Source organism: Macrobrachium rosenbergii, chromosome 12, assembly GCF_040412425.1.
Source record: "Macrobrachium rosenbergii isolate ZJJX-2024 chromosome 12, ASM4041242v1, whole genome shotgun sequence".
In the NCBI taxonomy this organism is placed as follows: Eukaryota; Metazoa; Arthropoda; class Malacostraca; order Decapoda; family Palaemonidae; genus Macrobrachium; species Macrobrachium rosenbergii.
Genome location: NC_089752.1, coordinates 11,948,001 through 11,974,224, shown reverse-complemented (window position 1 = coordinate 11,974,224; position 26,224 = coordinate 11,948,001). Strand labels below are relative to the sequence as shown.

The 26,224-nt window shown below is 37.6% G+C and overlaps 2 protein-coding genes across 4 annotated transcripts in view; one reads left to right on the top strand and one right to left on the bottom strand.

Moving 5' to 3' along the window:
- LOC136844390 (uncharacterized) overlaps window positions 1–26,224 on the bottom strand; it is a 663,809-nt gene that overhangs the window by 288,450 nt on the left and 349,135 nt on the right. The gene's annotated exons all lie outside the window — the stretch shown is intronic.
- Window positions 1–26,224, top strand: part of LOC136844207 (uncharacterized) — a 42,041-nt gene that overhangs the window by 5,812 nt on the left and 10,005 nt on the right. Inside the window, exons 3-6 of the mRNA XM_067113222.1 lie at window positions 5,528–5,733; window positions 14,762–16,161; window positions 16,314–16,430; window positions 24,128–24,331. Coding sequence (XP_066969323.1) covers window positions 5,528–5,733; window positions 14,762–16,161; window positions 16,314–16,430; window positions 24,128–24,331 — 1,927 coding nt within the window. The remainder of the gene's footprint in view (window positions 1–5,527; window positions 5,734–14,761; window positions 16,162–16,313; window positions 16,431–24,127; window positions 24,332–26,224) is intronic.

Here is a 26,224-nt window from a genome sequence, read left to right as displayed (position 1 = left end):
ACACTGTCGTCTTCAAAGACCAGCATACTAAACATTTTAATCTCGATCTTTTTATTTACCCTATAACTTTTTGCTTCTCTCTCTCTCTCTCTCTCTCTCTCTCTCTCTCTCTCTCTCTCTCTCTCTATATATATATATATATATATATATATATATATATATATATATATAGTGTGTGTGTGCATGTGTGTAGCCTATGTATGACGCTGTGTCATGCTTGTCCCACTAAGCGAGAGGACACAGTTTGTATCCTGGACGAGAGTTGAGCAATAATTACGTTCCTTTAGGCCTAATGTGCCTAACTAGTGCAAGGACCAAAGGGCTGAGACGTAGCGACTTTATCATAAAATACTAGTTATTATCGGAAACGCCACACGTGTCGCCCTTTATTTTACGTCAAAAAAGTATATCTAAGTTTAACCAGACCACTGAGCTGGTTAACAACTCTCCTAGAGCTGGCCCGAAGGATTGGATTTATTTTACGTGGCTAAGAACCAACTGGTTACTTAGCAACGGGACCTACAGCTTATTGGGAACCGAAGACCACATTATGACGAGAAATAATTTCTATCACCAGGAATAAATTCTCTAATTCTTCATTGGCCGTTCGGAGAGTCGGACGATGGGCCAACAGCGTGTTAGCCGAAAGCTCTACCCACCTCTCCAATGAAGATCATATATATATATATATATATATATGTGTATGTATGTATGTATCTCGCTTTGCTTTTCCGAGATATTTGAGTGATAGCGTGTAACGTGAGCCGACATCATAAGTTATACCTTTCCCTAACTAAATTCTAAGGACTACTGGAATGAGATACTAAGTACAAAACTAAACCTTTATTGACAAAATAACAACGAAAATAACTTCTTAAAAATTACGAAGAATGAAAACGAATGATTCATCATAACTATCAAAAGTTCTTCTAAGGAAATAAGGTCCAAAATCATAAACACCCAATTACTTAAGGAATTACAGGAAATAACTCATCTGTCCTTTAAATCATAAACAGGTCAATTAATAAAATCAGGTCATCTCAAAATGTCATACCACTCCCTTCCTTGAAGAGGAACGTGAAGGAAGGAGAAAGGAAATACCTGTGAAAGAGCAAACGTTATATTAAAAACCAGATTCACAAAATACAAATGCATAACCACAAGATTTCACTGCCACAGGGGTAACGTCTGTGCTCATAGTTCTGAAAGTTAAGTCTAAAATGTTTATGAGTTATACTCACTTCACAAGATCCTCTGGGACAGTTTCCATGTGAATTTTCACAGTTCACATGCTCAATTATACAATTAACGGATCGCAAATACCCAATCGTTCAACGATCCCTCCCATTATATTCATTATGCAATGCACAAATGAACACACTCTCATGACATCACCAAGTTCAATGTTCGACAGAGACACGCCCCTGTACTTCAAGGCGTCACGAGATACACGTACACACACGTACATCACTGAATGTTTTCTTCAAAACCGGATTTTATAACCGGTTCAGCTTCTAGAACGATTTAAGCTGAAACCGCATTTTCACTGCCCGTGTCCTGTCACCAAGGAGCTCTGCGATTTCCTGTGTTATGCAGAATGGTTCAGCATTTTCCTATATGCTGTGTATAGTAAATGGACCCTGCAGAATAGCTGACCCAACTTTCAAAGGTCACCTTCATGAGCAATTTCATATATATAATTATATATATATATATAATATATATATATATATATATATATATATATATATATATATATATGTATATATATATGTATTTATATCTATACATACATACACAGCGTGTGTGTGTATATATCTTTTTATTTGATGCCTGCATCTGTGTAAAATTCCGTTATGCGCTCACGATTTAAACTTCCAATTTGAATCGCGAATCACCCCTTTAATCTTATCCAGGAGAATATGAGATGAAGCAAAGCATCCGCATGAGAAGTCTGATGCTATAACAGCAAGCAGTTAATGAAGTGGCCAGACGCGCACCCGCGCAGACTCATGCAAGGATGAATGAATGGACTGCCTCTATAACACCCAAAGCAGAAGCAAAACATAGCGGTCATAAAGAGACACATTGGACGCAGTAACCGTCTTTCATCTTTTAAGGAAACACAATAATATAGAAAACGTTGCAGCTGTGGCTTCATAACTCGTATTGCACCGTGACTGAGAGCTTATCCTTAAACTTGGTATGTCGCAGCGTGGTTTGTAAACAGAGATTTCCATAACTTAATTAACAGATGGAGCAAGACTTCCATGCTTTGTTGTAGTTCCAAAACTTCATAAACTTTGATAATTCAAGTTTCTGTTTGATACGTATCATTATCCGGTTAATTCAAGCTGAAGTTTTGCTCGGTGAGCGAATAGATAGAACGACCAGGTAAATCCCAAAGTAAATGATAATTGCATATGCCTAAGCAAACGAGACGAAGCCGAATTGGCACACTGACGTATAAATACAGTTATTTCAGCTAAATCAAGGTACGAATTTCTGAAGATCACGGGAGAATCTCATTCCCACAAGACGTGGTTTCCGCGAGTTAGGCAAACGCGACTCAGACGAAGATATTGCTCTGATGGAGGACACAGGCTGCAGCTGCCTGCCGCTCTGTTATCATGCAATCATGCATGAGATAAGGTTTCGCTCGCCCACATAAAGCAAGGGATGCAAATTAGTCCAATTCACCCCCGGATGGTTATTTGGATGGAAGGTCAGGGGAGGCGAAGAGCAAAGTTCGAGATACCGAATATTACCTAAACTTGTTGAGGGATGGTCCGTAGTAGAATCGAGTTCTGCTAGACAATTCGTAACGCGAACTCTTTTAAGCTCTAGCTTTTGAAATTATTGATATTTTAGAGAGATGAGGGTATAAAAACAACAACATAGTTACTATCATTCTCGGGACTCAATCGGGAGAGTATTTGTGCTTATGTTTCGTGAACTTTGGGAAAATGATCCAACTCCCCTACCCAACATCCAACAGGGTAGTAGAGTAAAGTAAAAAACGTATCCTTGCCTATTTTCAATATTCATTTATGTATGTATACATACGTGTATATATACTGTACATATATATGTATATGAATATATATACGGAGAGAGAGAGAGAGAGAGAGAGAGAGAGAGAGAGAGAGAGAGAGAGAGAGAGAGAGCTGTGACGGCAAATATATATATCTGGCTTGTGATTGGTCGATGTACTGAAGTAATGGAAAGTAAATGTTACTCTTTGTAGTTTCAAATACTGTATTATCGTGATAAATATCCACAAAACATCTTCATAGCCATTTTAAACGTTGTGAATAAAAAAAATCAAGCTAAAAATACAAGTGCATAAACATTCAAGCAAAATGTCTCCACTCCGCCGGTCACGATTGTCTTAAATGATATTGGATGTCCACATAAGGAATACCCAAGGTTCTCGCCAAGACAGTTATACCTTCAAGCGTGAATGCAATTCACACCTCACACCTGACGACTTCACTGAGCTCCTAAATATGTCTTTGCAGGAAAACATTGCTTTAATGGTTTCCAAAAGTCATTTCACAAACGTTACCATTCCTGAAGCCAAGATTAGTATGGATAGCCTTGATAAATCAGACTGCATCGATGAATATTTAGGAAAATGAACACACACAAATGCGCTTGTACTACTGAAGGGCCGTTTCTATTGCACAAAGGGGTTACATATGTTCAGTAGGAATTAAAAACCCGTTAAACCCAACTGCAACGGACGCTGTACCACAGCTCTCAAAAAATGTCTCTGCAGTACAAAGAGGCCATTCCACTATCTTTTCAAAGAACTTGAAGTAGAACAGCTTTTGCTAGAGATTGAAACCATCAGTAAGTACGCCAGGTTTGACTGTTTTGGATGGTGAAGACTGAATCAAGATTGTATCAGTCTTCTATCAAAAGCCATCAGCGTCTAGATATTACCCAGTTATACATAACTTTCTGGGCATTTTATCCAAAAAGTAATAATACACGGACGATAGGTGATAACCCATAAGTAGGGTATACTGATTAACAGAAAATACTGAACACATAATAGTTCATTTTGAAACTCCTTTGATTTTCCGCTTATATATAATATATATATATATATATATACAATATATTATATATATATATACAATATATATATATATATATATATATATATATATATATATATATATACTCGTATATATTATATATTATGTATATTATACACACTATATAAATATGTATATATGTTACAGTAAGGTTGTAAAATCAGGGATTCCGAAATCACTAAGAGTTTTCAGGAATTCATTAAATCACCAATTCACTTAAGGAACAGTTGATCCCCAGGGCTAGTACAAACACGGCGAAACAGTGATTCATCTACGCTATTTCGCCGTGTTTATACTAGTCCCTCAGGGATCAAATATGTTTCGCCGTGTTTAGCACTAGCCCCTCAGGGATTAATGTCCTTAAGTGCATTTGATCCCCGAGGGGCTAGTATTAAACACTGAGAAACACATTTGATCCCCGAGGGGCTAGTACTAAATACTGAGAAACACATTTGATCCCCGAGGGGCTAGTATTAAACACTGAGAAACACATTTGATCCCCGAGGGGCTAGTACTAAACACTGCGAAGCAGTGTGCTTAGTACTAGCCCCTCGGGGATCGAATGTCCCTAAGTGAACTGGCGATTTCACGAATTCCCTGAAAATTTCAGGGATTTCGCGAAATCCCTGATTTCACAGTCCTACTGCAACATACGTAAGCTCGCGCTTTTATATATCAAGCCTGGTTATTAAATGATAACGCAGAGTCGTCTAAACATTACTCTCGAAGGGAAAGCACACAAAAAACGTGAATCACTTGCAACTAGAGAAATGCCAAACAACCTGAAGGAACACGGTCATCAATTCGAGCCTTTTGCTATTTTTGTTCAGTGCACTGAGCCGACTAGAAAATTTATGGCAGGGGAGGGAAAAATAGATTACCTGTTCCTAGCAATAAAGTATAGTATACATCGTGAGAAAGGGTCCAGGGGAGTGTGACGTGCATTTTCTGATACGCGATTCATAACCTTCTTAAGTTCGAGAAAGTATTTCCTCTTAAGTATCTTAAGCGCTGTGATTTTATTTATACATATTATTTTCCTTGTACACGCAACATAAACAATAATGTCAAAAACATTTCTTCTGTAACATTATCAATGTTTGTTATTACATTGGTATTTTTTTATCATTTACATATCTAGTAATAAGAATTAATGAGAGCTATCAGTAAAGAGCTTACCCTCTAAGCAACAACTGCAAAATCAATTGCTAAATTACTAAGGCATCCCAGATAAAATCCTGCCATTTCTTAAATAATCGTTCGTTTTCTCCCCTAACGAACAGTCTATTACTGCTTGCATCATGTTAGGTGACATCCATGCACTAGCGGGGAAACAACTTTCTTCCAAATTCGTTTTTGAAAGTACTTACTTAAGGAGTACCTCACCTATAATTTAAACGTCTCTTTCTTCTCCCCTTTAGGTTGGACGATCAAGAACTCACCATGGACACCCGGAGGCAATCGGAGAAGCAGCTTCAAAAGTTCCGCGAGAAGGAACGAGCTCAAGCCACCAAGATCAGCGATGAGGAGAAGAGGAATTCGGCCATAACGAATGCTATGAAACACTGGGAGGTTATCAAAAAGGATCACAGAAAACTCGTTCGCAAACCCAGCGAGAGCTCCACCAGTAAGTCCGATTCGATACCTGAAACATGTAGAAGTTAAGTGTTCATTTTAGCTTTCTGTAAAAGAAAACTATTGAGCCGGCTCTGTCTATCCATCCGCACTTTTTTTCTGTCAGCACTTCTCTGTCTGCCCTCAGATCTTAATAACTACCAAGGCTGAGGGCTGCAAATTAGTATGTTGATCATCCACCTCCAGTCATCAAACACCAAATTGCAGCCTCTGGCCTCTGTAATTTTATTTTATTTAAGGTTAAGTTAGCCATAATCATTGCTTCCGCAGCGATATAGGATAGGCTACCACCGGGCCGTGATTAAAGTTTCATGGACAGCGGCTCATACGCATTACGGAGACCACCGAAAGATATATCTATGTTTAGTGGCCTTGATTACACGCTGTAGCGGCTGTACAGAAAACTCGATTGCCTCGAAGAAACTTTGGCGCATTTTTTACTTGTTTCCTATGGCAACCTGATTGAAAGTGTCTGTAAAAGCATTTTAAAACGTTATCTGCATCGATTAGGCCTAAAGCTGTTTTCAAAACCAATGTTCCGTAAGAACTCCGTATGTTACTCGAAAAGTGGCGTGTTCCTTTCTTCTTGTTAACTCGCCTGGAAATGTTAGCCTGTTATTGTCTTCCTAGATAACACCCAAAACACTAATTTCTTTAATTCATTCTTATACCCGTTCATTAAGACAAACCTTTAGAATAGTTTCCTTACAGCAGAACGATACATTTAGTTTTTGCATTTTTTATAGCTTTTACCAAATATCATCCGTGATAAAGAGTGTAAAACGAAAACAGCATAATCAGCTGTCACTGAAAAATGAACATACAATATGAACGTTTAAGAACTCACCAAAATTTTTGCAACATGTGTGAAATACAGATCATACATGGAAAATAAACTCTGTAATTTTGCCTCTCTCACCACTAGCGGATATGTAAATATGCTAACTGAGGTACATTGGGCCATGTTGTGGAATGGTGTATAGCTTCCCTAGGGTCGGATTTGACAACTCCATCCTCTCTTACATTACCATCAGTTCTGACAGATTAGGTACACCGATGATAATAATAATGTAATAAAGAATGTATGTAAAAACTATATATATATATATATATATATATATATATATATATATATATATATATATATATATATATATATATATATATATATGTGTGTGTGTGTGTGTGTGTGTGTGTGTGTGTGTGTGTGTAAATATACTGAATAATCTAAAACACAGCATACACTGAAGGATATAGGTTACAGGATAAATAATTAAATGGGGAAATGGCTCCTGTTTGTGGATCATGCATCCTTGAATGGTGTTGAATAACGGAAGTTGCAGGCTGGCAACCGTTTGAAAACGTTTGAGATAAAATAAATATGAAAGTGAGGTTAGTTTGGTAAGGTCATACGCATGAAAGTAATTACTGATGGAAAAATAGGCCACGTGTTTGTATAATACTTATTTGGGAGGGTAAGCAATGGATGATGGCAGAAAGGGAAAAGATATTAGACAAAGAATAAGTGAGACGAGAAAGACAGTGGGAACTCCGAGCGCAAAAGCTGTGGAATACATGAAAAGGATTTCTAGTGAGAAAACTTGAATCGTTGGATGGATTGCTCTGCAAGTTTATATATTTCATATATGATCTAAGTACATCTGGAGGGAAATTTTGTGCTGAATTCTTGGGATGGTGTATCTGTAGGAATCAGAACTGATAAGGCGAAAAATATAAAGATCAGAGGAAATAGTAAAAAGATCATCAAAGATCAAACAAAAGCGGCTAGAGACCGCAAACCTCCGCTAAATTTGACTAATTCAAACACCATCTCCCAACCACAACCAAATAACAAGGCTCCTTATCCAGACAGGACATCTTGTTCAAAATTTCATCCCTTATTGCCAGTCAAGAGGCCCAAATTCGGTACACTTTTTCTTAGCAATCCGCACATGGATTATTATTTAGTCCTGCTCACAAAGTGGACGGAGACTATAGCTCAAATGTCGGAGGTCATGAACTGGATATGGAAGTAATAATCATTTTGAAATTGAAAACTCCATCTTTCGAGAACAAGTTTGACTTTGCGTCGGGTGACATGTTATCAGAAGACAAATCGTAAGTAATGTATCGTAATTCAGTAGTTTCTTGACTGTACAGCAAACTTAAGGATTTAAATGATTTAAGTACAACTGGAGGGAAATTTTGTGTTCAGCTGTATCAAATTTTTCAAAGGACAGTCATTTTTTCTTAGTGTTTTGAGATCTTAGACTACCATTAACGTTCTTTGAAATTTTTGCTTTTCAGTTAAATAGATTCCTACTTTTACATTCATACTCGTAGCGTGGACGACGCTTATTACAAGATGCTAGCAGTCGAGTTCACTTGAACATCTGAAGAGGGATGTTCAATTTCTCTTGAGTTTAATAACGCCACATTCCACTTCCAACGGCTCAGCAAAACTTCTATCAAATCCGATTGCAGTAGACATCATCAAAAGGCATATTGAAATGATATAAAAAATACCAAAACCTTTAAATGAATAGATTCTGAACGAACATACTTCCTTGAGTATAAATCCAATGCTGAGGACAACTGCTTCAGATTTAGAGAGAGAGAGAGAGAGAGAGAGAGAGAGAGAGAGAGAGAGAGAGAGAGAGAGAGAGAGAGATAATAGTAGCACCTGCTAACCAAGACCAACTTTATAACTAGCAAATGTGAATTTCCAATCTTCACTTACCATAAGATCAAAAATACCAATAAGAAACATCACTCAGACATGGGCTTACTTCGAAACACTACTTGCGCTAAAGGGAAGCTGTGTATGAAGTTTAACCTTGAACACTGGTCTTCTGTTTATCTAGTGTGCAAAGAAATATTTTTCACAGAATGTAAGTTCATTAACTTTGGTAACTAAGTTAATGAACTTACAGCTTAAATCTGGTAAACTTAGTTAAGGGATTACCTTTTAATCAATATAAAAAGACTACACTAACATATAGCCAGTTACACAGCAGCATATAAACTTATGAAAACCAAGGCTGATATGAAAAGCTGCTTCACTCCGCGTTCCCCGTTTTAATGTATTCTCTCTCTCTCTCTCTCTCTCTCTCTCTCTCTCTCTCTCTCTCTTTCTCTCTCTCTCTCATATATGTATGTATATATATATATATATATATATATATATATATATATATATATATATATATTATATATTATATACATATATGCTAGTTGACCAACCCGGCTGCCCAGGGGAAAACTCTGAAGGACTCAGAAAAATTTTTCTGCACCTCCTTATTCTGACTGTCCCTTTTATCAAGGAATTACTGTACTGACTGTCCCCTTTATCCAAACATTATTGTGCTGACTTTCCAATTTATCCAGGTATTACTGTGGTGACTTTCCCTTTTATCCTTTTATCCAGGAATTACTGTACTAACTGTCCCTTTTATCCAAATATCACTGTACTGACTCTCCCATCTATCCAGATATTACTGTGGTAACTATTCCATTTATCCAAGTATTACTGTGGTGACTGTCCTTTTTATCCAGGTATTATTGTTCTGACTGTCCCATTTATCCAGGTATTACTGTACTGACTGTCCCTTTTGTCCAGATATTACTCCAGTGACTGTTCCAATTATCCAAGTAGTATTGTTGTGACTGTCCCTTTTATCCAGGTATTACTGTGATGACTGTCCCTTTTATCCAGGTATTACTCTGGTTACTGTCCATTTTATCCAGGTAATACCGTGGTGACTGTCCCAATTACCCTCACTAAACCTAAGCACACCCCAACTAAACCTAAACACACACACACACACCCGCTAAACCAAAACACACTCCCTACTAAACCTAAACATACACACACCCGCTAAACCTAAACACACTCCATACTAAACCTAAATACATCACCACTAAACCTAAAAACGCGCCCCCACTAAACCTAAACACGAACCTTGATACAGAATTATAAATCACAGAAAAGAAAAGCATTTTTCAATAATATATTTCTATGGTATCGAGTAAATGAAATGAGGTACGTTAAACCCGCAGAGTTTAATTACCACAATAGTTACCAAATCCACGGGCAGTACCAGCTCCATTTCATGGAAATTATTATTATTATTATTATTATTATTATTATTATTATTATTATTAAAGTAGTTGGGAAGGGGGATGGTGAAGAGGGTACGTGTTCGTAAACCTACCATATTATCTAAGTTGGGTCAAATGATGGCCACGCCAAATTTTTTTCTGGATCGGTCAAGCTGTTCAGATTTCTAAAGCGCACACAGTTACAAACATACAAACATACACACATTCATTCTTATACATAAGCTATATATATATATATATATATATATATATATATATATATATATATATGTATGTATGTATGTATATATAAATTTCTGACTCAACGACTTGTATGACGTCAGTGACCACTACCATTTGAAAGCTTAATCTGCGCTCTGACCGACCCGTTATATATGTAGCTTGATGACAGCTAACCGCGAACTGTGAGCCGATTTCTCACCATTTCAAATAAAAACACTTTATATGCTTACTTTTAAAATTTTTGCAAACTCTTAGTTTTCTTCTAGATCACTAATATTTAGGCACCACTGTGAAACCAAGAAATGACTACTTTCCTTGTCTTTGGTTAAGACGATAATTTGACTTATGGTTTTACGTATTCTATGTTATTGTTTTTTACTTCTTAGTGACTTTTGCCTTGTTGTTACAAATGACCACTGACAAATCATGCCTATGGCTTTGATATAACGGGTCGCACCAATATCAGGAGTCTTCTTAAAACTGTCTTCTATTCATGAACTGGACATCACCATTTTCAAAACATTATTTTTAGCAGCATTCCACGGAGGAATTTTTTTTTGTCTCGTTTAGTTTTGTTTTATTCTCTTGATGTCATGAAGTTTGTGGTGTCTTGTCATAAAATAACGAATTTTCGCAAACATTTCACGCCCTGAGTATTATTTTTATCTAGATGGTGGATGGTACGGGAATTAAAACCAAAACACTTAAGAAAGCTTGCAGTACAAATGTACCTGAGTTGCTGTTAGCACAACAGTTTATTTAGCAAAGTGTAAGGACTATCCTCCTTTGCTTGGTAAATCGTTATCGTTACTTGACCCTTCATAACACTTCAAATCTTCGTTCACATTTTCATTTGCTCCAAATTAAGGAGGAGGTGATTACAGAGTTCTTCTAACTATCTATACGCACGCCATCTCTAGCAGCACAGGGAAGAAGTGCTTATGTTTGCACCCTCCAAATTTGTCATCCTCTGCTTTTCTGTAATTTGCTCGCAATAATTTGGTCTATATTACATTCGAAGCAAATTCTTTTCAGCCAAACTCTCATCTGTTCACACTGGAATATTATCATCTCAGTAATTAAAACATAAAACGGAAATGATTTGTCTGACATTACCATTTTCTATAGAAGAAACCAACATATGTCAAATTATCAGCAACTGGGTAAGAAACGTTACTGTAATCCAAAATATTTTCAAGAAGTTGCTAGCTATTCTTTTCTCCACCATTCCCTCCATAAGTCTTAATCTCATTACAGACACTTCAGATATTACGACAGAACTTACCAAGTACATATTAACTAATTTATCAACATATATTCGGGACCTTTCCATCCATATGCCTTTAAGCACTACTTTGGAATACAACGTTAGTGTTTTTAATATTACTGGAATTAACAGCTTTAGTGTAAATAACAATGAATGTTACAATAAAAACCCATAAAAATTTCCCAATTACAGTCGGTCTAAATGTGCCGATAAACGTGAGACCTATGTTTTCATTGCTAGTACCCCATAGTAGAGTCCTAAAGGAAACACATGATAACCATATTAAGTTACAATGAAATAACCAATCTAAAATGAGCAATAAAGCCTAGATGAGACTCGTACGCTATGCACGTTGGTACCGTATATGAAGCATTTATCTGAACTCTTGTAACATTTAACATGTTCTCTCTCTCCTAAATAGAAACGTCTTCATTTTTTCCAACCGTGTCTTTCTCTCATTCTCATCCTGAATAAGAACGCTGTATTTTATTCATTTAAAAGACCGACTGAGGATGTCAAATGCGAGAATTCTCATCTAAATGTTAATACGTGGAAACGATATTCCATTGTTTGCATGTGTACAGCTGGAAATGACCTGAACACCTGGAAAGGAATATTTCACGACAATTGGGCAAGGTCGCTATTTCTTGAGCTTCTAGACGCCAAGATGACAGACGTGGCAAACTGACATACGTACATACATACATACATACATACATACACGCATGTATGTGTGTGTGAGACCATATATATATATATATATATATATATATATATATATATATATACATATATATATATACTCATATATAAACACATATGTATACATATATACATATTTGTGTTTATATGTATATTATACAAATACATACACAGACACACATTAAGGAATGCCTCCAGGAATCAATTTCCACTGAACGTAACTATGTTGTAAAAGTAAATGATTATTCTGACGACAGAAAGAATACGAAAGGAGGAAACTGGAATTCCACTCGATAGCCTGATGCACTGCAGAGCGTTCGAGAAAGGTCGAAATTCTACCATTTCCACATCCCGCCTCTACTCAGGGACCAAAGGGGCCGCCTTGAGTGTTTTGGTCTCTTCCCGAAGTGCCTCATGCAGAAGTTCGATAATGAATTTCTCAATAAAAGACACTAACTTGCGCCTGGGATCGCTCCCTGTCGCGGAAAGGCGGCCTTAATAAGGGCATCATCAGAGGTTCGTGGTCGAGGAGAACGAAGTTACACGAACCTCTGTCACCATGATGTCACCCTGATTATGGATCACGAGATGATGAGGAATTTCTCTCCTTAGCTGAGGTCAGATCTGCAGCTCTGTAACAAAATATCTAACCGAAGACTTTTTTTTTCCTCTCTTCCTCCATCAGACCACCAGGAATTAATAAATCAAAAATAATGGCCACTTCTGCCACGCTGTTCGTTCGACACAGACTGAATTTTGCACGCGATAACAGACATTGAGTTCAGAATGTTGTCTGGAGAGAGAGAGAGAGAGAGAGAGAGAGAGAGAGAGAGAGAGAGAGAGAGAGAAACAACAAATTCAGATATTCTAATCCTGATTTTTCCTAGCATTTACATATGGAAATAAATTCTCCAAAGGATTTGATGCAAGAACGACCCCAGGATATAACAAAATGAATAAATCACCGGGTTAAAAATGCTATCAGAAGGAAATGAAGACACAGACGAACTCAACCTGTAGACGATTCCTTTAGCATCCTCTGAAGGTAAAATATGAGACTAAACAAAAAAATTGAAAAAAGGAAAGAGATTATCTAGGATATTCTGTCATGAAGTGCATTTCAGAGGCTGGGCTTTTGAATATCTAAATGTTTAAAGAACTAAAGTTTTATAAATCATAATAATAAACTCGGCCAACGAAGTTCGACGGAGGTTCTGTATTCAACCTTGTCAGTTTGTTCGTCTTGTATCTACTGCCTCTCAAAATCATATCGTTGTATTCAAAAGATATCTTACTAAGGTTTTGGTTATGGGTCAAGGAAGGTTTAACTGGATGGTAAGATGAATCTGGACCCTGGTGCGAATTCAAGACACTTTTCATAATTGTTGATTCAGAATTTTTGTCAGTTGCTATAAAAAATGGTGAAAAAATCAACCGTATGTTTTCCATGAAATTCTCTCAGCTTTCAGACTTGGAATATATTAAAAACCACTCAAAGTTCTGATTTAGTAATAGTGTTAGCTGTATTACCTCCAAACTCGTTAGTCTTTAAAATGATGAGATAAACCCCAAGACAGACCGCTCTCAGAATGAGCGCCAGAATTCATGGTAGCGGGATGACTGATAGGGTTAGACACTGAGAACTTTGTTTTCTCGGCTTCAATTCTGGACGCCCAGCGGATGACCTTTGGAACCGGCTGGGTCATTAGCCTTAATCAGTTAGGAACGGGACTCCCCAGAGAAGTGGCTATCCTTTGCTGTATTCAGCCAATATTTCCTCAGTGGCTTATGCCATACTGTGACCTTTTACATCGCAAGGTATTTCAGATTGGGCGCAATGAAGATGATGTTAACATCAGGGGAGTATGATGTTGCAATGTGGTGGAGTGGTACTAGCTCATGGCGTTATATATATATATATATATATATATATATATATATATATATATATATATATATATATATATATATATATATATATATATATATATATATATATATATATAACTGATTTGGGCCTCAACACTGCAGGTTCTGCAAGGCATCTTCAGTTCTCTTTTTATAAAATATCAACAAACTCAAAATTTTCCTTTTCTGAGTCGCTACTGGACTTGAAACACTGAATCCTCCTGGAAGCTTCCATAATGAGCCAGTTTTTCAACGATCTACGGTAGGTCACAAAAATTTCGGCAGACCATACATGTGAACGGATTATCTTTCCCCTTACTTTTTACATGGGCATGCCTAGCAACTTTTCAGCCGTAGAAGAAAGAAAAGTATAATTCATAGAGCAAAATTTCTCTAAAATATCAATCCAATTTTATTGATTTCTCACACGACTATAACTAGACGTGTGTATAATGCTGGTAAATGTGAACTACATGTAAGAAAGATAACATTTTAGTACAATGCAAGCTCCATGACCTACAAGGTAAGCGAAGGGATATAAATTCAGGAGCTACAAAGAAAATTATTTCTCATATTGAGACCTATGTATGAGATTATAATTTACCTTTGTCCTTGTTGATGTTTAGTTAAAAACCATCTATTTCTTATTACTAGTTGCATAATCTTTGCAGCCATAGATTTTGTGTTAAAAATGCCAAAAGCCTTGTGAGAAAAATGGCTAAGTTAATATTCAATATTCAAAGTAGTTCACTTTATCATGCCGGATAAGATTCATCATTAATAGCTCTTCATCTTTCAGGCACGAGTGACCAAGTGCCTTCTAAGGAAAGCGACGCAGCCGAAAATTCAAGCGGCTTTTGTGGTGATACTATTTCCGATGTCGGCGAAGAAGCAGAAGAGGACGAGGAAGAGGAGGAGGAAGAGGAGGAAGGAGAGGAGGAGTTAGGTGTAACGATAACAAATGACCAGGGGTTTATCCTGAAAGATGGAGAAAGTAAGCAAAACAGTGAGATGCAAGAAGACGATCGTGTTTCTCTAATCTCATCCGCCACTTCCAGTGGGATATCTGATGTTAGTTTGGTACAGAAAAACTACGAACGGAGGTTAAGCTCTGTAGAGATGCAATTTGCAAAGGAAAATATTCCTGTGAACTCTACGACCAGGTCCATAAAACAGTGCACGATGAATAATGCTCGTGGCTCAGAGTCCAAAGCTAACTTACCAAGAAGTAAATCTTATACAGATATGAGAGTCCTGAGGAGAAAAAATTCCTGTGATATCGACCGTCCTGTGAGACCTAAATCAGTCCGAGGTTCAGGCTCTCACAGGTCAGAAACTGAAGGTACAAATGGAATAGTCAAAGGCAACGAGAAGATCAGCTTAGACTCGAGGATAACTCTCCCGATTAAGAATGTGCCTGTTGTCCGTCGCAGTGGCGCAAGTGGGAGGCTGGGCAGCGCCAGGGCAGGGTCGGGAGATAAAACAAAACCAAGAATCATGGTTAATAACGAGATAGCTAAAAGAAGCAACTCAAAGAACTCCGACTTACTGAAAAAGACTGAGTCTTTCAAGAACTCGAGTCATCTTCCTGATAAAGTGGTGACTGCTGCCATCACAAGGGTCAGATCAAATCTAAGTCTTCCTACACAGGGACCGGAAACGCCCATCTCACCCCGAAGTGCCATATCAGAACCCTCTGAGTTGGATTCTAGCTCTGATGCAGAGTCAACTGCCACTGCCACAACAACCAACACAGCAGTAACAGCCACAAGCAATCCCGACGTTTCTAACCTTCCTACAAGCCGTAGTCAGCACAACCTTGCAGATCTGAAAGTGCCTCTTACACGCCCGAAGGATCCTGAAAGGTGTGTTGTTGAGAGGGGCGATAAATCTGTCCAAGCTATTAATCCGAACACTTCGGGAATCCTACGTGAACAGGGACCAAATTTCCTTGCGGAACTTGAAGGAGATCGACTGAGCCTTTACGGGCAAGGAGCTCTGCGCTGCACTGACATTTCTTGGGAGAAATCTATGGCCGCAGCAGCAGCTACAGCACGCTTCCAGTATATGAATTTCGAGGATATAATTGACATCTTCCCAAAGCTGAGGGTGAAATTCCCAAGGCTTGAAAATTTCATATTTGTCGAAACTCATCTAGCCAAGTGTAGCCAGTTAAATGCTCTTGCAGAATTGCACCAGGTAAGAATCGAAAACATTTTTCCATAATATACTTGGATATCTAAAGACGCTATAATATTGAAAAGCCATAGTCAAAAGCCATCAGAACATTTGTTCTATTTCTACAGCTCATAAAGTTTACAGTTTCCAATGAACTATGTTTGTGTTTTCAGGTCACTGCTCTGGATGTTGGTGAAGAAGGAAATCCCCTGACCCAAGTGCCGCACTGGAGACTCTACGCGATATTCAGGCTTTCCCATTGGGGTTTGCGGATCATCAATGGCAGAGAGGTAACTAATAACAAATGTTATCTCCTCTTTGCTCATTTGAAACCCAAAATCTAACAGATTTTTCTGCTTTTTTACTCATGCATAGTTTCCTTTTGAGAGTTTATTTTTTTACCTGTAATCGAATAATGAGAAATGAGATGTTTGGGTCCTCACAAATTTCTCGGTGCAAGTTAGTGTGGAATTATCATAAATGTACTCCTCGTTGTTCATTTTCCATGTTTTTAGTAGTAGCCCTAGTATTTTTAAGGCAATAGATATCAATGACTGGAGACTTAACAAAAAAGGAGAATTCTTTAGTGAAGAAAACTTCATAACTAGTTTAAATAAAACAGAAACTGGAACATGCAACTGTTCAATCTTTGGACTGCATGCTCTGAAATTATATACCTTTGCCAGTAATATACAAGATATAGTCTCTACATAATAAAACGGGTGATAAACTCTATATTTAGACTTGCCGTTGTCCAGTCCAGGGACAACTTCTCACCGCTGACTAATATATAGCCTAAGTACGAAGCATGAAAATATCTTCTTCCACGCTTCGAAAAGATACTTAACTCCTCCTGGTCAGGACTTGGCTTTTCAACCCTCTCTTATATTACTGTCAATTTTGGCAATATGGGTTATGCTTGTAGGAATTATCTCATCATCCATAACAGAAACAAAAACAGTAACACTGGTAATAATAACGACAAAATTGACCAGCAAAACTGCCGCTTATCATTAATTAGTCTCATACCAAAATATCCCAGTTCAGTAATATCTGATTCAGATCAAGTGATCTTGAGACAGTTTTAATCTAATCATAATGAGTTAGTGCTACATTGTGTAAGCTTTAACCCCACCTGTCATACCATTTACATACATCGTTACAACTGTTAGGGATCATAGAATGATGGACGTGGCATTCAAATAAGGGGTGTATCCGAACTAATTAATCTTGTTTAAGCGGACGTGTCCTGAAATATATTTTATCTTATATTTTATCTTTAGACACAAAAAATTACCAGATGGAGAAAGAAAGAGATGACCCTTTTATCCACACACAAATTATATTGATATCTTGCATCATACTAATCCACATTTGTTTCAAAAACGGGCTTGTAAGAATACTTTTTTTTTGTGAATTTAAACGATGACGACATTAAATCCGGCATCATAGGAAATACTAAGAAAATCTAATAATACAAACTTCTTTCTTCACAGAAGTCACACCGAAAGCTTTTTCCCCCTGGCCTTCAAAACTGCGACCCTTCAGTTCCCTATCGTCCTCCTGCTAGTTCCATCTCGATTTATCTTTCCCTTCTTCCCTTATCCCCTCCTGCACAATCCTTTCTTTCATCTTTCTTATCTCTCCCCCTTTGCCCTCATTATCATAAACCATTATGTCGGTTAGTGGTTTCGTGCCGGCGTTATTCGTCGTGCATCTCTTCCATTGATTACGGATCATTCGCGTGCCAGGGGTCCTCCCAAAACTCACCTGCAAGCTTATCTTTGTTTTTGTTTTGGTTGGCCTCAAGGCATCGCTTACACAACGTCTTCAGCATCAGAGTAAAAAATAGAAAAAAAAGAAGAGCTATTTCATGCTTGCTTCTTAGGGCTCAAGAGAATTTCCCGGGACAGTAGGTCAACGGCCAGGTGCCATTATGTTTATTGTCATCACGTGTATATGTGTGTGTGTGTGTGTGTGTGCGGGAGAGCGCGTGAGGACACCGTCCCAGATGCGCTTTCTTTTCCTTTTCATAATAATAATTGCTTTGGTGAGACGTCTAATTCCCCTTATCGTGACGCTCGCCAACAACTGCGAAAGATTTTGCAGAACTGCCTGCCGCAAGCGAAACCCAATGCGGAGGAATCTCGTTCACCTACTGATCTAAATCTTTCACAAAGAAAATGAAATAACACATTAGCAAAACAAGCGACGGCTACGCCAGACAAAAATGGAATTGCAGTAAAACGCGTGCTATTTCTACGTGTAAGGTTTAACAAAAGAAACGACACACTCAAATCAAGATGTCAGAAGAAATGCAGCACAGAACGACTAACAGGATCAATAAAGAAAAAGACTGGAGGAATGGGGCCGAGGACAAAACTGTTTTCTTTTAAAGGGAAAATAGACATGACAGATATCGCTGGAAAAGAACAGAGAAAAAGAGCAGTCAGCCAAAACCAAGGAATGACGAGGACCATGGAAATCGTTGTAGATGACGATATAACGTAATTAAAGAACGAGGTTTAATCTCTTAAAAAAATGATGGGGTTAAAATACACCAAATTTTACAATATCCGAAGAGACGAATTACAATCACTCAAAAAAAAAATTCGTTTTTTGTTTTCAAATGGCTACTGGATTACAAAAACATACCAAACTAGAAAACGGAACAATACAAACTCACAAGACGACCAACACACGAATAAACAATTGTACCTGAAAATTTAACCTGATTTCGGAGAATCATATTTTCATCTGGTCACTAACTTTACAAAGAAGTTAAGCTTCGATAACAAAATATCATGAGACTCGGCTAGCATGCTCGAGTGAATGGGGGTAAACATAAACACAATCACGCTTGAGTAATTTAGTTGTTTGAAAAGAGGTCCAACCAGGCGAGAACCGAGTTCTTTTGTTATGACGTGAAATTGATTTTCCAGATTATAACTAGGATAATAATGATGTTATTTAAAAGTTTGCCGATAATTTACAATAACAGATTTACGAAAGGAAAAGAACTGTGAGAATAAAACAGTATTACTTAGTAATACCGTAAAGATAAACTGTACATAAGGACTAATTCTTAATTGCTTTTAACATAAACTAGAACAAAAATTAGAGCTATATAATTTATGTGGCAACTTGAGAGCATAGCATCCTTCATATGTTCTATGATCAAGTTGATATTACACAGGAAATCATTCGTGGGCTGGATATAATTTTTAATTGGTTTTACCACACGTAAGAAGGTTAATAAACACATACGAATTATAAAAACAAAATCGGTAGGGGAACGCTTCAGTAATCTAAAATGTACGAGACTTAATTTCAGGCACGGCCGCTGGGAATACTGTATATGGTGCCACGTAACAGGACGAAACTGAACTAAGGAACATGATTTTGTTCATGAACCCTGATGTCCGCGAACGCGAACCAGGCTCTGGGGATTGCCAGTCTTCCTACACAATTCATTAATCACGAAGGTTTACTTCAAATGTTGACAAATTTAAAGGACAGTTAGTGCTTTGGTAACAGGATTTCCACGATTTTACTGCGCAATAATATAGTATGGATTTCACTTACTAGTACCAATAAAATATGGGCTCTCATGTTGACAAGGCATCTGACAGAACTTCAGCTTTCTGGGTTTGCCAACACTCAGTTTGGCGCACTAACATTAATATGATTGTAAACTTGTTTAACACAGATTTAGATATTTAGCCTTAATGCGACAATGAAGTATTTCAAAAGACAATACGGTTATGGTTGAAAGAATGACGAACCTCTCAATAAAATTTGGGAGTCCTCTGGTCAATCAATATCCGGCTCATGAGGCTGATACAACGATGTGAGCACTTTGCATTGAAAGTGCAACAAAGTGACAAGCTTTTGACTTCTTATGATGTGAGGATTTTTTTATATATGTATGTATGTATACGCTTATGTAAGTATGTATGTATATACATATATATATACACACTTACATATATATGTGTGTGTGTGTGTGATGGTTCAGTAGTCTTAAATTTATGCACGGGAGGACCTCTCCTCGAACTTCATTTGAAGGAGTAATTGTGGTAGCAAGGCTAATACATGACTGACCACTGGGAAAAGGGCAAGGTAGACTCTACAATTAGCTGAAACATTCGTCTCAAAATAGCAATAAGAATGACCCTGTTTAAAACTAAACTTAAACTTAGGGGTCATGTAAATCACTTTTAGTGGATAAGGTCTTTATTACATTCATTCTGATAGCATAATAGAGACTATATTCTCGAGCAAAAGCAAGGAATAAATTGTCTCCATGAAAAAAGTACATCTCTCGAAATGTTCTTAATGCTATGAAAATCTTCCCCAAATATTTAAAAATTTTCATTCCGATTCAGAAAAGGAGGGATGATTCTGTCTCTGCTATGAATAACCTTAATCCAATCAGCACTTTGTGATCTAATCTGTCATTGCCAGTTATGTTCCTCCTTGTACAACCCCACAGATAGCTCCAGTTCTGAACAATTCCTACTCATTTATAAAGAAAATATCCTAAAGTATCATGAAACCTTGTAGTATTTATTAGCTAGTGAAGTGTCCACTTCTCTATTCAATAATTCACAATGTGTGAGAGTCTAATCCTCTTAACTGGGAGAGAACCGTTATTCGTGACTCTCCTAGAATAACTAACAAGGATAAGACACGTCCGCGTTGCACCACTAAAGCAATTAGTAAATGAATTAGTGTTAATAGAGCAGCATATCAAGAACCTGAAAGAATGACTGACTGAGAGCCAGGTCCTGTCGCTGCCACCGAAAGAACGTCGCAACATTTCTATATTTTCATTTGTTGCTGAAACCTTTCTAAAAATCATCACGAAAAAATGGTTTACATCGTTGCTGACGCTACCTCGCACATTCTGTCGGCAGGCGATATCACACTATCAGAATGTATACCGCTAGCATTATGAGACAGAATTTTATATATTAAATCTTAAAATATACTGAATCACTTGTCAAAAATACAAACTGGGTCTCGATGAAAGAGACGAACAAAAAAAGCGGAACTTCCATAAACTACATCAAGAATTGGATTTAAAAGTGTGAATTTCCCACGGTCGAGAAATACAGCACCATGACAGCACCCAGATATCTCATCCGTTTCATGCATACGGTACGGTTCGTTATGCTGAGATCGCATCCCGACTCACAATTTAACCCTGTTTTCTGAAAACTAGAATGTCATGGACAGAAAGAAAAAAAAAAAACTGTTTGCAGAGTTCAACGATCATTCGCTTACGGCAAAGGGTAAAACTCAGTTATACTGCAGCGGGCGTCAAAAAGAATACGAGTGTAAATAACATATATTAATTCAGACACTACCTCTGTAGGTGGTAAGATTAAAATATAAAACTGAATTAGTATTGCTTTTAACCGAAGGAATCTAAATTGCGAGGATTATAAGGCTGTTAAACTTCCATCTTCAGACATTCCTAAATTTAAAGTAAATCATGAAATGGTTCGCTGACATTACAGATGCATAACACATCCTCTCTATGCTGCTCATTCATTTATATATATATATATATATATATATATATATATATATATATATATATATATATATATATATATATATATATGGAGAGAGAGAGAGAGAGAGAGAGAGAGAGAGAGAGAGAGAGAGAGAGAGAGAGAGAGAGAGAGAGAGAGAGAGAGAGAGGGTAACATCTACCACCGTGGTAGCAAATAATACTACCCAGACATTTCTGTATAGCAAACTGTCAATGGCATACGATGCTAATACTCAGCCCAGCAATGCAAAAGAATGCCTAGTTAAATTGTGTGGGTAACCTTCGTGAGGAAATGTTCCTTAGATGACTGGTGTGCTTCCTCTCATGATGCCAGTTTAGCTTTTTATTGCTCTCCTAAAATATCGGGAACAAAACAATACTACCATCGCCACACCACATGGCTTAAAATATAATAAAAAAAAAGGCATTTGCCTGGACCTTGAAATTTTGAAAGCATGTGGATATGGTACAGATGGTGAGAAATGTATAATGGTAAGTGTATTTCTGGAGAGAAGTTGGATGCTGAAGTACCCTGCAATAGACAGGCTTTTCTATCCAAAAACCCTGTGAGTGCATGCAAAAGAGAATATCGGCATAATAATAAGTCTTCTTGGTTGCAAGCCTGTTATTTCCTGTAGTAAGCCGCAATGCCGGGACGTTACTTTTCTAGAAAAACCTCAAGGAAGATAAGTACCTAGTGGAGGGTTGTGAACCCTTGGGGGAATGACCCCTAAACGGCAGATGAACTCTCTCCTGAGGTCAGCAGCACCTATCGACATCAGAAAAATCTTTTCATTGAGAACAACTGCTGCGGTGTTACTAAGCAGCGCATGGCTGCTCTTCGAAGTGTCAATAGTATGGGATAATGCACCTTAAAGAGAGAGTGCCTACTAGAGAATTGTGGACCCGTCGGTGGGAGGAAATACTCCTGAATGTTAAACGAGCCTCTTTTCCTGAGGCCATGGCAACCATCCATTTTACTCCAGTGTGATACACACACACACACACACACGCACGCACACAAAACACTGCGGACCCTTTCATGGGAGAAAATGTCCCCTGAATGGCAGATAAGCCTCTCCTCCGAGCCGAATGGCAACCACACTTTTACTCCTCTGGAATGCTAAAAAAAAAAAAAGCATATATGGCATTCTCGTTGTTTTGCATCCTGTGAACCATCAAATGATAATGATGGAAGTAATAGCCACGAACTATGAATTTGCAAGGAAAACCAACATCCAAGCACTCTAAATCTTTTGGAATTGGAATATAAAATTTAGGCATAAGGCCAAGAGCTGGGGTCTATGAGGTCATTCGGCGCTGAAAAGGAAATTGAGAGTAAAGAGGATTTTAAAGGTGTAACAAGAGGAAAACCTTGCAATTGCACTATGAAACAGTTGTTAAGAGAAGGTGGAAGGTGAGATGGAAGAAAGATAATATGAACAGAGTCACAGTAAAAGGAATGAAAGGGGTTGCAGTTACGGGCCGAAGGGACGCCACAAAGAACGTTAAGTAATAGCTACAGTACAATGATGGCACTACTTCTCCACGGGGTCAAAGTCTCTTGATTTTAGACAGAATGACCCGGCCAGTGATGCAATACCTTGAAAGCTGAAATATCGGAAAACTTCTATAGTCTCTTGGACGAAAGCTTGTCAATTTTTGTTAGACCGAAAAAGTTAAGTATACCTTAGTTTAACCAGGCCACTGAGCTGATTAACAGCTCTCCTAGGGCCGGCCCGAAGGATTAGACTTATTTTACGTGGCTAAGAACCTAGCAACGGGGCCTACAGCTTATTGTGGAATCCGAACCACATTATACCGAGAAATGAATTTCTATCACCAGAAATAAACTCCTCTAATTCTTCACTGGCCGGCCGGAGATTCGAACGCGGGCCCTGCAGAGTGCTAGCCGAGGAAGAAACGGATTTGTATACCATCTTTTCGGTGTACTTAGTAACTAAAAATTATGAATGGATGAAGGAATTCAGAATCCAGATGATTATCAGCTCAAAGTCACAGCTGCCTCATCCTCAATTATCTTGTTATCACAAGACAAGTGAACACCTCATACTTTTCAGTAATCCTTCAATTACCTTTTTCAAGTTGGGCATCAAGTGCAGACGTATGAAGATCTTTCCCATTTTTCGTTACCTTATCCTTTGTTTTAAGCTGAGCAAGGAAATTCGTATGCTATTCCTCTCCCACGTTCTCATCTTGCTCCTTGGTTTTGTATTCATACCACCTGTTATTCAATAATTGTAACGGCGACGTGGAGATTACAGTATAAAGAAAAGATGCCTCTGAAGAAACCGGAATGACTTGGAAAGAATAACAAAGCTGAAGAAATATATTCAACTGTAGAAAATTAAAACTTTAATAAACTTATTAAAATATTCTAAAAGATATGATATACCATTGCAGGTCACAGAAGATGAACGCACGGACGCAGCGCTCATGTTTTCCCCTCTGAGCCAGCTGGCGTTTACCTGCCTGCCTAAAGACCAGCTGGCTGCCTTTTTATCCTCTCATAACCACAACAATCCCGACAATTCCCCACAACCTCCAGGTAAGTGGAATAAATATTTCATCCTGCTTTTTCTCCCTCAAGGGACCGGCACCTTTCTTGCAAGACATACCCCATTTGATTGCTTTCCGAATAAGAATAGCTTATCATAACTCTTAAGACCATTTTGGTACGACAATATAAATTTGCGTAGCAACAAAGATCTATTTCAATATTTATCTACGGTACTACTTGGTAAAACGGTTTATAAACACTGTGAAATATGTAGCTATGAGAACGGCAAAATCCTGTGTCTGTAATATATACACTTCTGTACAATATGCACGTACACTCACACACAAACACACATACATATAGTCGCTGATACGTACTGTTGGGCGTTCGAACCTACTGGGTACTGAATCATTCATCAATTATAATTCCCCTTCGAGCTGTAGCTTAATGTTTGTATACTGGCCAGTGTCATAGGCATTGGGTCCTGTCCCCTACTGGCTGTCGGCCTAAGAAACAGGAGATCAGCGCCTGCCCTATGAGCCTACACAGGCCCAGGAGGACTTTAACTAACTAAATATAAAACGCCACGGTGATGTGATCAAAATTCATATAATTCATATACATATATATTATATACATAATATACTGTATGTATGTATATATATATATATATATATATATATATATATATATATATATATATATGAGAAATTTAGTGAGTCATGAGATATATATATATATATATATATATATATATATATATATATATGAGAAATTTAGTGAGTCACATGATATATATATATATATATATATATATATATATATATATATATATATATATATATATATATATATATATATACATACATATATATGCATATATATTTATAAAATCTAGACAGAAATCCTTTGGTATTAGAATTGACCAGCTGCCCAGTTACCACAAATTACGATGGAACCTGCAATAACACATTTCTTGATTAACAGAACAAGTTTTCTTATCCTGCTGGAGACAGGTCTACCATCCAAGTCAGCCAGAGGTACAATAAACCGACGACGGTGAGATTCCTGTTCCATGCCTGAAAAAAAACTACCTACGTCCAACAGCATCACCGAGTACCCTGCTAACTTTATATTTACGACAAACCAACAATGCCTTGTCTACCTCATCAATTATTTCTCGAATATGAAACCAAGAATAATTTACATCTAAGCAAAAACGTCTCTAATCAATAAAAAAAAAAGCCTGGGAACATGTAACAGATCTATATATTAATGAAAACCAACACCTTCCATGATTCTAAATGAGAATCTTTGTACAAATGTTCTTTTGATTTGTTGACCTGATGTCTTGCAAACGGTTCTCTACAACTTACATGTTCTATTTTCATGTCCCACCGTTAGTCTTTATCGAGTTACCGCAACTTGAGTTCAATACTTTAAAAGACCAGAAAAGGAGAAGAAATAAAACATCTCTAAATGCTGATTTAATAACAATAAATATAATAAGTAAATTGAACAGGACCTGTTAATTCTTTATTAGAGGAGGACATTCGATGACTGCAGATGATGACCAGGTGCATTCACGAGTCCGATGTCTTGAAGAAATGCGGTGGGCAATGAACCCGAAATGAGTAAAGGTTGATGCTACAGTTATCTTGAATTCTGCTGATGAAGTGAGGCGTCTGTAAAAGTCACTTAGTTGGCAATGACCATAACCAGTAAGTAATTCTTGGGGCACCGTACACCATCAGGTGGGAAGTCAGCCCAATCAAGGAAAGAGAAGTAGATCTACACCAAACTGCATCGCTTAACACTGTACACAGTCTGGGAAGGATCCAAGCTTTTGATCGATATTGTCGGACACTGGACTTCGCCCATGAAGTCAAGCAGACCTTTGCACAAGTTACTCCAGTTTATTTTCCTGGAAGTATTCCTTGCATGAAAAGAATCTTCATAGTTCTCAATCGGACGGACTTTATTCTGCCTTTACTTTCACA